Raw genomic sequence first — 19,744 nt, 5'->3', positions numbered from 1 at the left:
TCCTCAGAGAACTGAAGACCAGTTAACTTTCTTTTAAGATAGCAGTGGGAGGGGAAGTTTGGGGCAGAAGCTGAATAGACAAGGCCTGAAAAATAAAGATAAGAGGGTGTACCCCTCCCCCAGGAGACAAAGGAGAAGGTGGATGGAGAAAGGGAAACTGGGCCTCAGGCAGCATTAGAATGATGCTACCAGTTTAGAAACACACACACACTCTCTCTCTCTCTCTCTCTCTCTGCCTGTTTTGGACCAAGAGATTTTGATCACTGTGACCCATCCCCCACCACCCTGGGCTGGCATGGCCACGCCCACAGTGCCCCAAGCTGCCCGCCTTGTTGTGACTCACTTCCTCTGTATGGGCTGCTGAGGTGTCCGGAGGTGAGGCTGAGGACACAACTAGGCCTTTGGCCTGGGATTTAGGTATCTGGGACAGGCAAAGACATGGACCCCAGTTGTGGAAAGTGGATCTTGGTCTTCCCAGGTCAGGCTGGCTTGGGCAACACAGAAACCTATTTGGATAAAAGAGTAGAGCTTGGCTAGTACGTGAGCAGAGGGATTGAGGTGCCAGGAATTCTGGGGAGAAAAAGTTTTATAACAAGAGGAAATATGGCCAGGAGGAGTTTCTATGTATTCTGAAACCATGCAATGCAAAGTATTTGCAGAAAAGCAATATGGACTTAGAGTTGAACAAGTTTTCATGAGTCAACAGCTAAGACTCTGTATGTTACTGCTTATCCTCCTGCATTCCACTAAGAGGGACCCCAAGTCAGCTATGCCCCTGTGAATGAAAAAATGTTGCCTGCCATATCAGTAAACAAAGGATGTTGCAGCCAGCAAGACATCATATTACAGGGACTTCCCTGGTGGTCCAGTGGCTAAGACTCTGAGCTCCCAATGCAGGCGGCCTGGGTTCAATCCCTGGCCAGGGAACTGGATCCCACCTACCGCAACGAAGATCCCGCATGCCTCAACTAAGACCCGACACAGCCAAATAAATAGATAAATATTTTTTAAAAAAGAAAAGGCATCACATTACAGCTCCCCTGACAGTGAATCCTGAGAGAACTCAGGACGGAAATGGGATGCCCACCATCAAGCTATCAGCCACTGCAGCCACACACACCCCCCCAACAATGCACCCTGAGGAGACTCAGGATGGGAAAACACAGGATACTGGCCCCAGATAGCTGAGATACATATCAAAGGAATGATTTCAGTGAGCCTAGACTTTTGCATCTTTCCATACATAGAAAAGCACTGAATTCGTTAACTTGACATGTCTTATTTTCTTTAATGAACAGTAATCTTTTGATATTCTTTCTTTTTTATAAATTTAATTATTTATTTATTTATTTGTCTGCGTTGGGTCTTCGTTGCGGTGCGCAGGCTTCTCATTGCGGTGGCTTCTCGTTGCAGAGCGCAGGCTCTAGGCACGTGGGCTTCAGTAGTTGTGGCACGTGGGCTCAGTAGCTGTGGCTCGCGGGCTCTAGAGTGCAGGCTCAGTAGTTGTGGCGCACGGGCTTAGTTGCTCCGCGGCATGTGGGATCTTCCCAGACCAGGACTTGAACCCATGTCCCCTGCATTGGCAGGCGGATTCTTAACCACTGTGCCACCAGGGAAGTCCTTCTTTTGATATCCTGACTGCCTGGTTCTTGTTATAAAACTCCTATATATCCTGCTCTTCCCTGACCTCTTCAGAGCACTCCCTCAGAGCTGTCTGAGAGACTGCGTCCCAGGCTTAAGCCCTCAGTATTATCTGCCAAATAAAACGTAATTCTCAACTTTTACGTTGTGTGTTTTTTTTCAGTCGACACCCTCATCTGAGTGATGAGGAAAACACTGAGAAGTTAGGAGACCTGGATTCTGGTTCTAACACTACGGCCTCTGGAAGTCACTCAACCTCCTTGAGTCAGTAACAAGAGGGTGGTAGACCAGGTCATCGCTAAGATCTCCTCCAACTCTGAAATTCTAAAATTTAGAGCATGGGGTTGGAGGGTGATTTAGTAAATCTGAAAACAACCTCAATCTGGCCCTGGAGTTGAACAAAACAAAACCCAGGGACAAAAGGAGTGAGATTCCACCAGCTTCAGGCGAGCATTTGTAAACACATCACACACACACTCCTAGGCAACCAGGACCACTCTTCTGCCTCCAAATTCAGGATTCAGCCTTGCAGGTCAGCCAGCAGTACCTTGCAGAGGTTTGGACTGGGGAAACAGGAGCCCTCTCTCACCCTTCATTTCCCCCTAAGCCTGCTTGGAACGCGTGCCCAAAAGAGATTCTGAAGGATACAGAAAACCAAAGGCACAGGGACCCTGGCTGTGGAGCCGCTGTACTAGGGTAACCCAGCCTAGAAGTCTCCTGCATGTGTCCTGAGGTCTGTCTCAGTAGGGTCGCTTGCGTAGATGTCTACCTGAGGCTCTTCCCCGACTCTGCCTGCCCACCAAGTTCACCTAGGAAACTGATGTCCTCGGGAGACTGGGCCAAGAGAGCCCCTGGATATCTATGGCTGGAGCCCAACAAGTGGACCAAGAGAGCCCCTGGATATCCGTGGCTGGAGCCAGAGCCTCAGAGACCTCAAGTGGCCGCCAGGGGTCTCGAGGCTCTCTCTCAGTGGGTTTCGATGGCCTCTTGTGGCCAGATTGGGGATTGGCAAGAAAGAAGTTACAGAAGAGAGCCAAGGTTGGAATTCTTAGGGAGATGCTAATAACAGTTATTGTTATAAAATAACATAACAATATTAATTATTACATATTAGTTAACATTTTGACATGTGTACTTACCATTCTGTGCCCAGCTCTCTTCTAAAGTGCTTTACATGTATTAATTTATTTAATTCTCACAATAGCCTATAATGTAAACACTGTTATTATCTCCATTTTGACAAGGAGGAAACTGAGCACAGAAAGGTTAAGGTGGTTGCCAAGGTCACACAGCAGACCAGAATTCTAAGTCTAAGGAATCTGGCTTCAGAACCTTTGCTTTTAATCACCATGCTGAAACTGCATCCCATTTTTCAGGTTGCCAGGTAAAATATAGGATGCTCAGTTAAATTACAATTTCAGACAAACAGCAAATAATTTATTAGTATAGTATATCCTACGAAATATATGGGTCATACTTAATACTAACAAATGATGTGCTGTATTTACTAAATCCGGCAACCCTAATTTACAAGGCACTTTTCTCTGCCAAGTGCCATCACAAATATTACCTCATTTAATCCTCCCAGGAAGTCTATTCTCAGGTGCCCCAGGAGTCCCCCTCCCCACCACCACCCCACACACACAGTTCATCTTCTCCCAATATTCCCCCTTTTTTTTTTTTTTTTTTTTTCAGGTAAAGAAAACAGAGGGACTTTCCTGGTGATCTAATGGTTAAGACTCTGCAAACCCAACGCAGGGGGCACAGATTCGATCTCTGGTCAGGGAAGATCCCGCATGCCGCATGGCATGGCCAAAAAAGAGAAAAAGAAACAGAGACATGATGGAGACCTGAAGTGACTAGCTGAGGTTGCAGAACATAACAAGTGGCAGAGCTGGGACTGAACCCACATTCTCCAGCAAAAATTGGTGCGTGTTTTCCACTTTAACAGGAGAGAAAAGTGAGAAGCCGTGATTGCCACCATGGAAGTCTCCCTTTATAGCATCTCCTTAGGCCTGGTCTGCTCTGAAGAAGAGCTGCTGGTCCCTCCTCAGAAAGCCAGTGAGGACCTTCCCAGGGTGGGAGAGTGGCAGAGGATCTCTGGCTTCTGTGCCCAGCCCCCAGCAGACCTGTCTAGGGCAGCAGGAAGGAGACTGCTCTCAGACCCTAGGGAGTTGGCTGTGAGATTCGAGTAATTGTCTGCTCAGGGACCCCTGAGGCTCCCCAAAACTGTTACCTGCTGCTCTGTGCACAGACAGCCTCCAGCCCAGCTGCTGGGGTTGCATCACCTGCAGCTAAAACAGCCCTGGCGGCCAAAAGGCAACACAAGGAATCTAAGACACAGGGACCCAGAGAGCCTCTTTCATCTCCCTGTTGCCTTTTGGAAGCACGGTGCTTCTGCCCACAGGGAACACCCTGTGCGTTTTTCTCTCTTGACTCTGATCTGCTCCTATCCCCGGAATACCTGTGCCCTTCCTTCCCTAAAGATTTACACAGTCCCGTCCCCCCCCCCCCTCCACTCACTCTACTACTCTTTTCCAATCACTCCCACTCGCTACTGCTCTAATACCCCTCTGGGATGCAGGCTGGGGTGCCCTGCTGGTATGTGCCCCAACAGGTTTTTCCATACCAGCTTCCAAATAAGCCTGGAGCCTTGTCTGACCTGCCCTCACCCCCACGCCCCCAGGGAGCTGGAGTCAGAGGCAGAGCCAGGTCAGAAGCTGGACTTAGAGACTGGGCTTCTGTGGTCCCACCTGGCCCCGCCGGGACAGCAGTGCACAAAGCCTCCTGTGTCGGGCCTGAGCTGCTGAGAGGCCAGCGGAGTTCTCTGCATGGGTTAACGCCAGTTCCTGGGAGGAGAGATGCTGGGTAGGGAGGTGTTGGCATGTGGGACCCGGTACAGCCTGGTCCTCTCCCACATTTGGGAGGGGCCAGAGCCTGAGAGGATAGCTGGGCTGGTCTGCTGGAGAGGTCATCTGACTGGCTGTTCAGCTTGGGCTGCACACACACCCTCTCCTGTACCAGGCCACACAGGAGCTGGTGCCCATACACGGTACGCCACCAGGCTCTGAGGACACCCACTTCGCCCCCAGCGCCTCCGGGTAAGCACTGGACCTGGGCTCTCATGCTGCGGCTGGGGGTGGATGGAGGAACTTGTTGATCACTTGGGGGAGGGAGAAAGGAGTTTTCCTTTTCTAACATGAGTGCCTGCTTCCTTCTCCAGGCACCCATGTACCCACAAGAACACATACTCATGTCAGCTCAGAGATTGCACCTGCTGACCTAAAGATCCCAGCTGGAGACTCCGAGGGTGAAAGGCGCACAGTGGTGGAAGCTCTGTGGGCAGGGCGTGGGGCTTACTTGGAGGCTGGGGCTGAAGGTGGGGGAAAATGCGGTTATCTCCTGCCCCACATACTTAATCCTGCTGCCTCGCCTCGCCTCCCTTACACTGCCCCAGGAACACCCAGCCAGGCCATGGAAGGAAGGGAGGTGACCTCAGAAGGGGATCATCCACCTCAGACCAAGGGCTGGGGAGCCTTGGGACCAACCCTAGAGTCTGGGAGGGTTTGTTTGGTGCTAGTTCTAGCAGCATCCCTGATCAAACTTGCTTCCAGAAGGATGGTGAGTGGTGGGGAAGGTGGAGGCTCGCCTCTTACCCTCTACTTGGGCTCCCAAACCTGCCAAGCGGGTTGTTCTTTTTTTCTGCAACAAAGGAGAGGAATGGGTAAAGGGAGTCCAGGCTCCCGGACCTGGGGTCAAAAAGCAGCCCAGAAAGGCTGGGACGTTCCCCTGAATTGGCTCCTGTGTCCCTCCCCCCAGGGCATCCAGTCGCACCATGTCTGTGACCAGCAGGAAGATGGGACCATCCCTGGCTCAGGAGATCCTCAGCCACCTGGGCCTTGCCAACAAGGTAGGCGCTGCTGGGATTGTAGGAATCTTTTTTTTTTTTTTACATCAACACAGGGGCTGGGGGGTGGGACGGGGAATAGGAAAGGGAGAGCTGGCCCTGAGGCCATGCCCAGGGCCTGGCTGGGGCACTGGGGAATGGGCAGACTTTGGTACCCCCGTGCTCTTACAGACCGCAGCTTGGGGCATCCTCAGAACCTTCTTGAGCTTCAGTATAGACAAGGATGTGCAGAGGCTGCCAAGGGCCATTGCAGGCCAAGGTGAGCCCCTTCCCTCTGCACTTGGGCATATTACCTTTTAGAAACCAGTCTGTAGACCCAGAAGGAGCCCGAAAGGAGGAACTGACGATACCCCACAGAGTATCTCCTGGGCAAGAGAGAGGAGGTTTCACGCTCCTGCTACTGTAACAATCTCATATTATTTTGTAAACATAGAGCAGCTCTCTTTTCCTAGGTTTACAAACTGTCTTGTGAAGAGTAGAGGAGTGAGCTGTGGTTAGAGATAGGTTAGTTGACCCATCAGGGCACCAAAGCTAAAATTTTTGGCCCAATTAATGTCTAGGTGGCCAAATACAGATATGGATTCAGTTGCCAGAATGAGGATGGTGATAACACTAGAAAAAATAGCAAAAGAGCCACCATTTCTTAGGGGCTCCTTGGGTGCCAGGGCCTATGCCAAGCACATTACACATTTCAGTGAATCCTCACATCCACACTCACATCCTTGTTTTATAGATGAAAAAACTGAAGTACAGAGAGGTTAAATACCTTGCCCAAGGTCACACACCTATTAAGTCACCTAGTCTCCTACAATACACATAATGATCCTATAGGACATGTAACTGCCATGTATCAACTCCTGGTCTATATCATAGGTGTTGGTCTATCCTATAAGCTATAGCATACTCTTGGCACCCAAGACCACTTTTCTCCACACTGGTCAGACTTTGTTCCGTATTATCCAAACTTAAATTGGCGATCTTGGTTTGAGGAATTTCATAAACAGAATCCGGTCATTGTGCTCGTTGAGCTAGATCTCCTAGTACAACTGTCCCCCAAAACTTATAAATAAAAAAGCTCACCAAAAATTTGAAGATGGAGTAGCTTTTTGTATACTGGTTGAGAAACCATCATGCTTATTAACAGCTATTCGACAGTACACAGAAGCATTTATTTTATCATCCAGAGATTTCCATTTTGATTACTGTACCCATCCAATAAAGCCTGTACTTTTATAATGAGTGAACACTAAGATTCATTTGAAGAGTTGTGGTTATCTAGATTCCTGTCATAAAAACAAACGTATACCACAGCAATAGATGATTGTAAAGTATTTGGATTACAGGACTCTGTAATCCAAATACTTTACAATCATCTATTGCTGGTAGACCCTTGGATGTAAATGCCAGATTTATCTTAGAAGTACGAGTCAAAAAATAATACAGGCCTATTTTTCTGAAAAAAAATTTTTAAAAAGGAAAAAATCAAGACACTTCCAAACTATTCTTTTATGAGAGAAATGTGAAAACATAATTGTGATGAATATTTATTCAGAAAAATGACCTTTAAATGACAGCTGATTCAGGACAAATTTGGACCAATCTGAACCATAAAATGAAGGTTCATTATAAAGATCCTAGGGCAGTATGAGATGCCAAATATATTCTCAAGTAACAAGACAAGAATTACGTTTGATATAGGTTTGGTATAGAGGGTACTTGTACACCATTGGGAATATTCAGTTAATGAGTGACTCCTACCCCAATTCTATAACTATGGAGTAACAAGAGTTGGAAGAAGGGAAGAATGGATACTGGGAAGCATTTGGCAGTCTTCATCACAACATAAAACCAAGGATACATGGAATTCAAAAGAGTAGCCATCAGGGAATTCCCTGGCGGTCCAGTGGTTAGGGCTCCTTGCTCTCACTGCTGAGGGCCTGGGTTCCATACCTGGTCGGGGAACTAAAATCCCACAAGCCACAGCCAAAAGCTAAATAATTTAATTTAATTTAATTTAAAGTGCAAAAAAAACAAAACAAAACAAAGAGTAGCCATCAGGCCCACTGACAATTAGGTAATGAATGAGTCCAAATAAAATATAGCATCCTGTATTCACTTCATCATTTTTTTTGTTTGTTTCTTTGTGGGAGTTTATGATCTGTGGGGTTGCCCTAAGTGTAGGTTTCAGGCAGTTCTGGGAAGGGTGTTAGGAGTCAAGTGACTGAGATAACTCTGAAAAAGAGGATAATAGGAAATGATGACAGTACCAGTGCACAGCTCATGACACAAACAGGTTTTTTGCAACCAAAAAAACATTTTTTTAACATTTCTTTCCTTTTTTTTTTTTAATATTTATTTGGCTGCACTGGGTCTTAGCTGCAGCATGCAGGATATAGTTCCCTGACCAGGGATCGAACCTGGGCCCCCTGCATTGGGATTGTAGAGTCTTAACCACTGGACCACCAGGGAAGTCCCCAAAATATTTTATTATAATCAGTTATAGCTCATGATTTGAATATGTACTATATCTCTATTATTTCTAAACTGAACCCTCCATTACCATCTTTAACCAAAAGGCAAGAGGCCTGGTGCGGGTATGAGAGAAGGACAGTGATGCTGAACCCCAGGGGTCCAACCAGGAGAAACTGATGTATAAAGATGAGGATAACAAGACGACCCTGGTAGGTCAGGATCAGAACGGGAAGTCACATGACCCTGCTCCCTATCAGAGCCCCATCAACTCAGTTTAGGGACAGGGTGGGTGTATCCTCCTTGGACTTTCTCGAACTTGTAAGTTAAAAACAGTCTTTCTGGATTTCATGCTGTAAATCTTTTTTTTTTTAAGATTTCTTTTTTAAGATTTTTTTTTTTTTGGCTGCATTGAGTGTTGCTGCACGCAGTCTTTCTCTGGTTGTGGAGAGCGGGGGCTACTCTTCATTGTGGAGCGCGGGCTTCTCATTGCGGTGGCTTTTCTTGTTGCAGAGCACGGGCTCTAGTCGTGCGGGCTTCAGTAGTTGTGACATGTGGGCTCAGTAGTTGTGGCGCATGGGCTTAGTTGCTCCGCGGCAGGTGGGATCTTCCCAGACCAGGGCTCAAACCTGTGTCCCCTGCACTGGCAGGCAGATTCTTAACCACTGCGCCACTAGGGAAGTCCCTCATGCTGTAAGTCTTTATAGGTGGCAAGTCTCCTCTATATTTTCTTGAGTACCTGCCCTTGGAGCGGGGTACTCAAGAGCGAGGCTCTAAGCTAGTGGCAGGGCCAGGAAAGACATGGATGGAACAAGTAATTGTCCAGTAATATTCCCCACAGCAATCGATCTTTCCTGCCACATCATTACCCTTACATAATGCATATTTCTCTTTTCCTTGACTCTCTCTTCACCAACACTCCCTAGAATAATTCACCATGTGGCCCAATCCCTAGTCTGTGAGAATGTCACTACCACCACATCCACATTCTCTTTCTTCCTCTACCAGGAAACTGAGACAATTACCAAGTTCTGATGCGTATCCTTATTTCTCGAAGTGAGACTGATCTTCTAAGTATCCGAGCTGAGTTCAAAAGAAATTTGGGAAGTCCCTCTACTCTTCCCTCCAGGTGAGACTTCGCTGGTTCTTAACCTGGAGCCCCGGAGCTTCACCCCTAACCTCCACACCGCACACAGTGGAGCATAGTCATGTCCTGGAGAACTCATGGGTCTTTGGTGAATTTAGTGCAGGACTCCAGGCACCACACAATCTCTGGGCCAGCACGAGGGAGAGGACAGAGTGCCTAAGCCATAGTGGTGGTGGGTCTTTCTAATACTTGACTTTCTTGTCTGCAGAATGCAGTGAAAGGGAACTGCCGGTCAGCCCTACTAGCCCTGTGCAGGGCTGAAGACCTCTGAGACCTCATCCCCATATGACCTTCAAGAATCTGAGATTCCCATGTATGGGTGAGCCTGCAGGAGACCAGGTGGGCCTCCAAATAAAATAACCCCTCACTTGAGCACCACATGTTCCAGCTTCTTGTGGAGTCTGGAACTCCAAGTTCCTCTTAAATCCCTTAATTTCCCTCATTTCAAAGTGATATCTGCACCTGGGTCCCCTAGCTCTGTCTTGGGTATGCGATAATGGGATCTCTTTGATAGTTTCTGCTCTACTCATTCTTTCCGTATTCTGGCCAGCACATCTCACTGATATTTGAATTCTTTTGGCAAACTTCACTGTCATTTGTGTTCCCTGATTGAAGTTTGGGTGGAGCAGGACATGGGCTGGGAGGAGGCCTTGAAGCTGGAGGTGCCTTTCATGTTGGATATTCAACAGGAGTCCCGTTTGAGGCTCTAGACTGCAGTTGTCAACAACCCCCCCTCCCCTCGGTGTCTCCCCTCCCCCCCGTTAATCTCTCTTCACCAGGAAATTTCAGGAAAAATAATTGAGAACCAGGAACCACAATGAGGTCAGAAATGGTTAGAGGTAGCAAAGGACCATCTGTATGACCTGAGGAGCAAGCAAACCCTCCCCTGCACGGGAAGATGGGGTTATCGGGGTGCACAATCCCCAAATTCATCTGTCCAAAGTAGGAACTTGGAAACCCACCTCACAAATTATAGTACTACTTCCAAAAGAAGACCTATCGAAAACAGATAAAAAACAAAAAAGGAAAAAGCAGGCTTTGGCTCCCCCTGCTGCTTGTATTAGAAATGACAGGCCACCCCCTCACACCTTTTTACCTCCCCCTCCCCCTTTTTGCATTCCTCAATTGAGTCAAATACTTAACCCCATAGCTGCAGGGTAAGGCAAACAACAGACCTCAGGAAAGAAGTTTTATTTCCAAACCCCTAGGAAGGCATTACAAATAATGGAGATAGAAACCCAAATTAAACCCTGAAACAAACGGATGGATACGGGTGGGCCTGCAGGAGCAGAAAGTAGGGGAGATGGGTTCTAGACAGGGACCTCACCCTGGAGCCTGAGTCTGTATATTAATGTGACTATTCTGGGGAAAGGGAGTTGGGAATCAGAAATCCTCACCCGACCAACCCCAATGTTGCCCAGGATGGCTGGGAGGAAGAGGAGGCAGCACGTGAGGGCAAAGACGTCACCAAGTCTGACCTTGGCATTTACTGCCTGCTCTGATCCCCAACATTCCATAAATAAGTTACCCTGCATATCTCAAGTTGAGCCAGGGAGCAAGCAAAATAGCCCCAGCCTCTGCAAGCGGAGGCAAGGCAGCCTGGCACTGAGCGGGGCTACAGGAGGACACAGTCGGACTCTTGCTTCGGCCTCTGCCGACGCTCGGCAGCTGGGCGTCCAAATGCAGCTCCTCTCCCCTGTATCAGATTTAACAATTGGTCACCCATCAACTGTGGAAGAGTCCAGGACAGAGACTCTAGATGGAAGCAGGGTCAGGATTGGGAGAGGCAGTGGGGAGAGAAAGACAGGAAGGGACCCAGGGGAGAGGGACAGACAGGAGAAAGGCCCTGAGGGAAACCTTGAAGGGACATGGCAGGAATAACAAGTGTCTGGACCAGGGGAAGCAGGAGTGGCACACTGAGGATGTGGGAACGCTGGAGGGGCAGCGCTAAGGGCAGGGGGAGCAGACCCACCTGCGGTAACAGGGCACGTGCTGCCACGGGCTGGGCGGCTTGGTGCTGTTGGTACTCCTCTTGCTGAAGTTGCTGGGCCAGCTCCAGGTCGCTAAGACCCAATGTGCCTTGCGACGACGGCTGCTGCTGCAGGGACAAGGCGATCAGGTAGTCCTGGAGAGAGGGGAAAGAACGGGGATGGTGAGGGAGGCTGGGGCGGGGGGATGTCCAGGCTGTGTTTAGGTTTCCAAACCAGCCTTTCCTGGGAGTTCCCTGGCGGTCCAGTGGTTAGGACTCTGAGCTTCCAGTGGCAGGGGGCACGGGTTCAATCCCTGGTCGGGGAACTAAGATCCCACAAGCTGTGTGGCCAAAAAAATAAATAAATAAATAACGACAACAAAAAAAGCAGCCTTTCCTCATCCTTCCAATTCTCCAGCTCCTTCTCCAGAGCAACACATATAGCCAAGTTTTTTGTTTGTTTTTTTGCGGTACGCGGGCCTCTCACTGTCGTGGCCTCTCCCGTTGCGGAGCACAGGCTCCGGACACGCAGGCTCAGCGGCCATGGCTCACGGGCCCAGCTGCTCCGCGGCATGTGAGATCCTCCCGGACCGGGGCACGAACCCATGTCCCCTGCATCGGCAGGCGGACTCTCAACCACTGCGCCACCAGGGAAGCCCCAGCCAAGTATTTTACCTCTGGTGCCAGAGAGTACACACCAAGTGCTGAGATGGTCCGAAAGGTAACAGAGGAGAGGGGCATGGCTGTCGTATGTCACAGTCTCTAGATAATAAGATGCAGGCAGCTCACACCTATGGCAAGAAGCTCTCTGAGGCGGCCATGCTCTCTGAACCCTCCCCAGAGACCCCACACACCTGGTCCACCTGCCGCTGCTTTTCTGGGGAGCCACTCCCACCTTCTGCTCCAGGTCCCTTGCCTAGGGAGTGACTTAGGTGAAAGTCAGAGTCACAGAAACAGCTGTCTCCGTCCACGTTGTGCAGGCTCTCCCACACCACTTGCTCCTCCTGTAGAAAGCCCTGGTCGGTGACCAGTAGGTACAAGTGACCCTGCAAAGAGGAGGACAAAGTGCATTGGTGGGACAGGTGACAGAAGCCCCATATGAGATGCACAGAGACCATTGGAATCAATCGGTGTGCTAGCTGGAACGTGTCAGTGTGAGCATGTGGATCTTTTATAAATATGCGCGGCTGTGGGGAGAAGGAAGGGCTGTCTGAGTCGTGGTCAGCTGGGTGTGAGTATGGTGGTCACTGTGGTCAAACATGGAGTCCTCGGGCTAAAGTCCCGCATACAGCCCTGCTTCCTACCCTACTTCCCATGGGTCTCTGGGCTCGCCTGACGGTTATAAGGATAAATCCTTTGAGAACCAATGACCTTTCCCTCTTCTACTCAATTCCTAGAGAGCTCAGACAACTTTTAGCTTTGGAAAACTATAGTATTGTTCAAAAATTCCACTGCCCCTTCCTGGGAGAGGATTTACACTTTCTTGTCCCACTGATGGCAGGCTTACTCCTTATGGCTTGCTCTGGCCAGTGAGATGTTAGCAGAACTGACATTGTCATTTCCAGGCAGAAGCACTAAAAGCACGCGTGCGGCGTGTTCCCCACCCCCGCACTTTCCCCTCCTATGTTCCAGATAAAGGCTGTTTTGTCAGCCTGGGCCCCAAAGTGAAGATGATGTGGGACAGAGCTGCAGCCAATCTGCAGTGGACGTGCAACATGCGTGAGAAATAAACCTTTGGGGACTTCCCTGGTGGTCCAGTGGGTAAGACTCCGTGCTCCCAATGCAGGGGCTCGGGTTTGATCCCTGGTCGGGGAACTAGATCCCGAATGCATGCCTCAACTAAGAGTCCGCATACCGCAAGTAAGAAGTCTGCATGCCGCAACGAAGATCCCGTGTGCCGCAACTAAGATCGGCACAGCCAAAATAAATAAATAAATAAATAGATAAATATTTTTTTGAAAAAAGAAATAAACCTTTGTTGTGGTAAACCACTGGGGTTCAGGGGTCATTTGTTATCACAGCTTAATCTACCTTATCCTGACTGAAACACTGACCCAGAAGAAAAACGCATGAGGGAATGACAGCACTCCAAACCCCCACCTCCTAAACCCTCATCACCTTGTGCTTAGTCATAGTGCTAAAGTGGTTGTTCCGGAAAAAGACGCTAAGTTCGCCCTCCTTGGCAGCTGTCGTTAGCTCACACAGACCATGGTAGGTCAGCTGTGCAGCGGTGGTCTCCAGGAACTGCTCTGCAATCAGGCCTGGCAGCAGGGCACAAGAAAGGGGGCGGGGGGCGGGTGGCTTAAATGCAAAGTCCACGGTAGGATCATCCAGAGACCGCCTGTCAAAGCCCTAGGGGTCAGTCCCACCTTGTGAAATCACTTCCTTGAAGCCTGGCTGTATTCATTCATTCAACAGATTCTAACTGAGAGCTACTTTTTGCCAGGCGTGGCACTAGGTACCGGGGGACACATCAGTGAACTAGATAGACAATTCCCCAAACTCCCTCTCATGGAGCTCACATTCTAGTGGGACATGGTGGTGGGGAGACAGACAATAAACACTAAACCTAAGTAGCCATCATTCCCTCCACATAAGATCCACAGAAGAGAAGGGAGGGAGGTCACCTTCTGTCACGAGGTTGGTGTCACTGGAGTGCTTGCAGGTGATGATCTTCTCTACCAGTTGGTTATAACTCAGTTTCCCAACTGCACTCACAGCCTCAGGACTCTGCATGAGCAGCGGGGTGGGGTGGTACCAAAAAAATGGAGATCTTTTACAGGAAGGAAGTGAAGCAAGCCCACAAAGACTGCAAACCCTAAGACCAAAGCTTCCTGAAACTTTTGATGTCTGAAGAATTGACCTATTTCCATATTGTTTGCTTGTATTTGAACGTTACCCCCCAGAAAGGTGAAAATTAAAGGAATTCTGCACTGGATCCAGCCTCTAAACCCTAATCCCCTCCCAAGCCAATCTACTCCCTACCTCCCTAAACCCCTCCACACAAAATTTTGCTTCTCTCTCAGCTTGAGCTGACTGAGTCTCACTTGCGCCCCCTACCCTCACCTGTGGATCAACAAGCCAGCCATGGTACAGAGGTATGCCTAGTAGGTCAAAGATGCTGCACTCAGGTGTATACTCAAAATCAGAGACACCTGTGAATCGCACATTGACATCTAGACCTGTGGCCAGTTTAGGCAGCACTGTCATTGCATCGTCCACATTCTGGGGTAGAAAAGAAAATTATGGATAGATCAAATCAACACATGTATATTTTAAACTTACACAGTGCTATAGGTAAACAAGGATATACTGTATAGCACATGGAATTATACCTAGTATCTTAAAATAACCTATTATGGAATATAATGTGCAAAATACTGAATCACTACTCTGTACACCTGAAACTAACACAATATTATAAATCAACTATACTTCAATTTAAAAAATAAAATAAAATGGAAAAAAAGAACCTGACACAGTGTTATATGTCAATTAAATCTCAATAAAACTGGGGAAAAAAAAGAAAATGATGGCTATTCTAGCCTCCCCTCCCCCCCTCTACTCCCACCTCCAGGAAAAAAAAAATTTAATCTTGTTGCTTTTCTTCCCTGGTGTTCTCTTACAATGGAAATTCCTCCCTTGTCTCAACCCTTCTTTATCTTATGTAAATGAACATATTTTCTAGGACAGAGATACACCCTCCCCCTCCTGCAGAAAGAAATTATGGTTCAAGGAACCCTCCTGAGAAGCATCAGAAAAGCCTCTCTTAATAGCCTGGGTGTCTCCTTATAAGCCTGCAAACCCCCATGTCCACAGACCTTTCGCCTCACCTGCTGAAAATTAAGCTGAAGTCCTTCTGACTTCTCCTGGGGCTTGATGGATAGAAGGCAGTCTCCTACAAGACAGGATTCCTTATCATCTTACCCCGCCAACAGTCCCAAAAGCTGCTTCCTCTTCTCCAGGAGAATGGAGGTAATGTCACAGAACCACAGATTTTCACAGTTGCAAAGGGCCTTAGTTTCTCAGAGGAAGAAATGGGCCCACAAAGGTGAAGGGTACACGCAAGGTTCCATGTGAAAGCTAAGGGAAGAATTGGGGTGACGACCCAGGACTCCTGACACCTTCACTTTTCCTTTTCATTCCCCAGCCTTGCAGAGAATCCCCACAGATTTTTACCTTCCCTGCCACATAAGATCCCCGCATGGGGAGTCCCTCAACACTCTGGATTTCTGGCTGAGTAGATAGCACTGGAAGCTTTTGGGTAATTCTCCTTCAAGGCCCAGTCACTCACCAAGATGGGCCATGAGCTCATCTGATGCAATCACTTCCTTCTGAGGTGGCAGCTTCACCTGGAGGCAAGGAATGACAAAGTGTTAGCCAGGTGTGTGCTTTCCTTCATGGAGCACTGAAGGAGGAACCCATAGAAAGGCAGGGGGAGGGCAGGGGTTGTCCAGCAGTCAGGTGTGGTGGAAAAGAAAGGCTTGCAACTGGAGCAAGGGAATGAATGTGGAAAACTGCAAGGCATTCCCATTTGCTAGACAGTAGAAGACAGAGGAGTAGGACAGATTATTGTGTTGTTTCGTTTTTAACAAATATCTTATCTCATTTGTTCAAGCTGGAGAAATAGAAAGAATAATCTGGAAAGTTTGACTTGAGAAAATCAGAATGATCAAGGTTTTCTGAGCCCCCATCCAAGCTCTTTCTTACCTTCCACTGAAGAAAAAGGATGTTCATGATGGCGATGAGAGGGCAAGGGCCGTTAGTGCTCTGGGTGATGATGGGTGTCCGTTCTCCCTTCCAGGGGATCCACTTTACACAGTAGAAGTCTAGCTCAGGTTGTCGGGCCCTGGGGGACTGGGGAAGCTCTTGGGGCCAGGAGCAGGCCCCCACTGTCTCTACCTCAGGCTGTGTCCCCTGGGCTGGCCCTTCTTGGCTTGAGCTAGCATCAGGTGGAGGGGACTCGAGGTTACCCTGGCCCTCGGCTGGCAGCAAAGCTTCATCTACTGGCTCCTGTTCTCCAGCTGCCCCATCAGCCTCTTCGGCATCCTTGTCCTGAGGGGGCTCACTGGGTTCTGACAGGACCTCATGGTTTTCAGGGACGACCACTTCCGCAGTCCTGGCCTCACCACGGACTGGATGCTCAGGCTGATGGTGTTCCATGGTCAGGAGGGGTCAACTGAGGGGCACCAAAGGACTTTATTGTCCTCAGGGACTGGCTTAATCGAGGCTTGATATGCAAGAGAGAGAACGATCCAATAAGGAGGAAATCATTGGGCTGGAACGCAAACAGAGCCAGAAAAGTCTTGGAAAAGGAATGTAGTGCAGAAGGCTCGGTTAGCGTCTGTTGGCCACTCCTGGCTACAGGTAGTACAGCTTTGGGGTAAACAGAAGGGCCCCAGGCCGGGCTCTTTCACCTCTAACTTGCTGTGACCAGATAGGACCAACGAGGGTACAGGACTTTCAGGCTTGAGGGGGATGATTCCGGTGGGATTGAAGACATTGGGTGGCGTCAGCTTCCCTGAAACAGGAAGGACAAGGAATGGAGACAAGACAGAAAGGGCGGGTAAAAGGAGAAAGAAGAAAAAGAGATGGAGAAAGAAATGTTAAAACTATACTAATGATTATTAATACAGTGATCTTTAGCTCACCCTGTAATAGGCATCATGTCAGTAAACCCCACCACAGCCAGAATGAGAGTAATTCCTCTGCCCTACCCGAACCCTGTCCCTTGGCTGTTCAGGAAACATCCTGAGCACACATGGCTTATATCTTTAGGGCCATCTTCTCTCTGCCTCATCCCAAGGGCAAAAAGATGAACAGTCATATAGTGCTTGGGGTGAAGAATAAAGAGAGTCAATACCATGCCCCTAAAGGCGAAACACTGGTGAGAAAGAAGTCCTTCTCCTCAAAGGACTCCACCTTCACAACTCCAGATTTACACAACTGCAAAACACAACAAAAAGATCCTGGGAGGAGCTTCCTGTAGGCTGGAGAGGGGAAATGCAGGCCCTGGGGACTTGAATCAGAGATCAGTTCTGATAAGTAATTTCAGATTAGACGTACAAAACACACACACACACACACACACACCACCCGACCCCATTCTTCCAGTAAGCTTCTCTTGACAGCTAGAGTTGGGATAGCGACGTCTCCTCAGTTCCTCTATGCTCCGAAAACTGCCGAAACCCAGAGATACTCTCTTGCCCACTACATGGAATATAAAAATACTGATTATTGATTTCTGTAAAACAAAAAATGCTCTGTCTCCACTCCTCTACCTGTGCATATGTTCTTTCCATCTATTCCCATCTAGGTCATTTTAGATGTCAACTCTGGACCTGTTTAACCCGCTCTCTACCAGCGCTAAGCATAGACATTTAATTAACACCATGGATCGTAGACAATAAAAAGCCACAAACCCTGCCCCCTGGAAAACATTTCCCTTCAACCTCCCTACTCCCCTCACCCCCTTGATCAGGGTGAGAAAGGGGGAGAAATTAAACTTGTCAGAAATCTTTTCTCTTGCTTCCGCCTAACCTGAGACTATGCTTCCTTTTGTAATCCGGCAGGAATTTAGGGCTAGGGTAAAGCCTGGGGGGTGAAGTTGAGGAACAGAAAAGTTACCGAAATAAGCCTAGTCACCCAGATTGATCATCCTCCTGATTCAAATATAATTTATGCTAGCTGCATCTCATTTACATGTTGTTGATTTCGAATCATAGCAGCAAAAATTGCCTGCAGGCCTTAAGCTTTTTTTTTTCCCTCTCTCTCCTTTTTTCCTCCCTTCCCAAATGACACTTAGGATGAGCCTGAGAAGCAGAAACCAGAGCCTGGGACACTTTTTTTAAAGCTTGGAGAAAAACAGCGCTTATTTCTTAGCTTTTCTGTCCAATGCCAGAAATGATCAATAATTAAGCGGGGGTTGGGCCACTAGCTGGCCAGGCCAGTGGTATCCAGGAGCTGGATACCAGAGGGAGCTGGGTCTCAGAGAATCTGGGCAAAAAGCTAAGTGGGCTAAGTCTTTAAAAGGGGCCAGAAGTGTGATGGAGGAGTTCCACTCTACAGGGGGCATGCCTGGTGGGTTGGGCATAATGGAGTATTTCAGAGCAGGAGAGACTCTGAGACTCATAGGTTCTCAAACAAATCAGGATTTCATGCTTTTCCTCTTTTCTTAACTCAAGTCCTACACTTTCTCTCCAGCTGGAATTATTCTCTGGTGGCGGTAAGAGAGTCAAAAGAGCCCTGGACCCTCCCTATAGCCAGAGGCAGTAAATAGCCAAAAGTTGGAAGAAGCATATAAAAGTTGGAAGAAGCATATAAACCGGGTATGTAGCTTCAAGAAGACACCCGTGTCCCCTGCCCTGGCTCCCCAGGAACTTTACTCTCCCCTCAAGTGCCTGACTGTCCCACTCTAATCTCCCTCTCAGTCTGACCCAAATCTTCATGCAACTAATGATTTAGATTTTCCCTCAGAATAAGGCAACCACAGTGCGCTGTCTACTTGCTAGCAAGGGAGAGGGGGAAGGTGTCATTAAAAGGAGGAAGTGTAGGGACCAAGCAGCATCTCTTTTACGTACTCCTTTTGCCTGAGCTCCTCTCGAAATCCAGACTTATAGAGACCCAAGGTGGAAGGACAGCCAGTGTCACCTCCCCAGAGCTGGAGAGGAAAAAGAGCAGTGGGGGTTAGGAGAAAAGGCGAAGGAAATGGTTAAAACAGTTTTTACCTTACAGAAGTGGGTGCTGTTCCAGGACCTAGAAGGGGGGTTCAACTCTGGCAATGCGATGGCGGAGGTGGGTACAGGGAGGGGCGCCGCCACAGTCCCAGCTGCCTTCCAGCTGTCAACGCCAGAGCTTATACAGGTTTACCCAGGTTTACGAGCGGCGGTCCTGGCTGGATTGTGGCTACTTCCGGACTCACGCCCACGACCGGGGGGCACTGGAGGAGCGTGCAGGCAGACAGGGGTGCAGCCCAGGTGCTCCCAGGTCGCTCAGAGCGTCTTCGGGATTTCTGAGTCGCCGAGTCTAGGGCGTGCGCTCCAGGCCCTGTCTACAAGCTGGTTTTCAAAGGAAGTTTGTGGTTTTTCTTTTTTCTTCTTTCTCTCTCTCTCTTTTTTCCCATCAGGACAAAGAAAAATCAGTCAAGGACAAGCTCCCCAAAGGAGGAGGAGCCTGCCCAGCACTGGAGGATTTCCATTAGGGCTTTCTGACCTGGTCAGCAGCTTGGTGATCAGCAGTGAGGGAGAAACAGGGAGAGAAAAACAACAGACCCTTTCTCTTCCCTCCGCCTGCCGCTGGAAGGGACGGAGCACTTGTGCCTCTCTGGTGAGAATAGGGAAGAGCAAGGGCCCTTGCTGAGTGGGGAGGAGCAGGGCTGGACAGCAGCAGCTTGTTGGATCTCTCCGGGCATGGCAGTCCTTTGCCCTGGATCCAAAGAAGCAGGGCCAAAGAGCGTGATATTTCCATATTTATTCATTTAAAGTGAAAAAATGCCGATCCTTTCCAAGTCCTTACTGACTCATTTTTTTAGTCTAGAAATGAAACCGGTTGGGCTGTGCCTGGGTAGTGCAGAAGAAGGTGTGGAAGAAGCCCCAGGCTCTGGGAAGAGTGC

At 48.7% G+C, this 19,744-nt stretch overlaps 2 protein-coding genes across 3 annotated transcripts; one reads left to right on the top strand and one right to left on the bottom strand.

Moving 5' to 3' along the window:
• Positions 1-5,476: 5,476 nt before the first annotated feature.
• Positions 5,477-9,536, top strand: ANXA9 (annexin A9; the record flags this gene model as incomplete). Its single annotated transcript, XM_082858752.1, is given in 5 exon segments — positions 5,477-5,832; positions 8,944-9,032; positions 9,035-9,109; positions 9,112-9,146; positions 9,373-9,536. Coding segments are annotated over 5 exon segments (618 nt in total). The 3' UTR covers positions 9,436-9,536.
• Positions 9,537-10,340: 804 nt separating this feature from the next.
• Positions 10,341-19,408, bottom strand: MINDY1 (MINDY lysine 48 deubiquitinase 1). 2 transcript variants are annotated; one of them, XM_082832865.1, is made up of 10 exons: positions 18,861-19,408; positions 15,844-16,654; positions 15,428-15,485; positions 14,967-15,031; positions 14,200-14,358; positions 13,761-13,863; positions 13,252-13,394; positions 11,988-12,179; positions 11,137-11,289; positions 10,341-10,860 (listed from the first exon to the last, which is right to left on the bottom strand). In XM_082832865.1, the coding sequence occupies exons 2-10, from the start codon at positions 16,294-16,296 to the stop codon at positions 10,780-10,782; spliced, it is 1,407 nt and encodes a 468-aa protein (XP_082688991.1). In that variant the 5' UTR covers positions 16,297-16,654; positions 18,861-19,408; the 3' UTR covers positions 10,341-10,779. The 2 variants fall into 2 exon arrangements, with proteins under 2 accessions (XP_082688991.1, XP_082688992.1); XM_082832866.1 differs by lacking the exon at positions 11,988-12,179.
• Positions 19,409-19,744: the final 336 nt, after the last annotated feature.

This window comes from Leucopleurus acutus (assembly GCF_964270905.1).
Source record: "Leucopleurus acutus genome assembly, chromosome: 2".
Lineage (NCBI taxonomy): Eukaryota > Metazoa > Chordata > Mammalia > Artiodactyla > Delphinidae > Leucopleurus > Leucopleurus acutus.
This window is presented reverse-complemented; position numbering and strand designations above follow the sequence as displayed.

Excerpts from the sequence above, each read along its gene's own strand:
- MINDY1 (XM_082832865.1), bottom strand. The coding sequence starts at position 16,296 with ATGGAACACCATCAGCCTGAGCATCCAGTCCGTGGTGAGGCCAGGACT. Across the intron at positions 12,180-13,251 it reads GCACTATGACTAAGCACAAG|GGTCACTTGTACCTACTGGT; the intron begins GTGATGAGGGTT and ends TCCTCTTTGCAG. Across the intron at positions 11,290-11,987 it reads AGCAGCGGCAGGTGGACCAG|GACTACCTGATCGCCTTGTC; the intron begins GTGTGTGGGGTC and ends CCCTCTCTCCAG.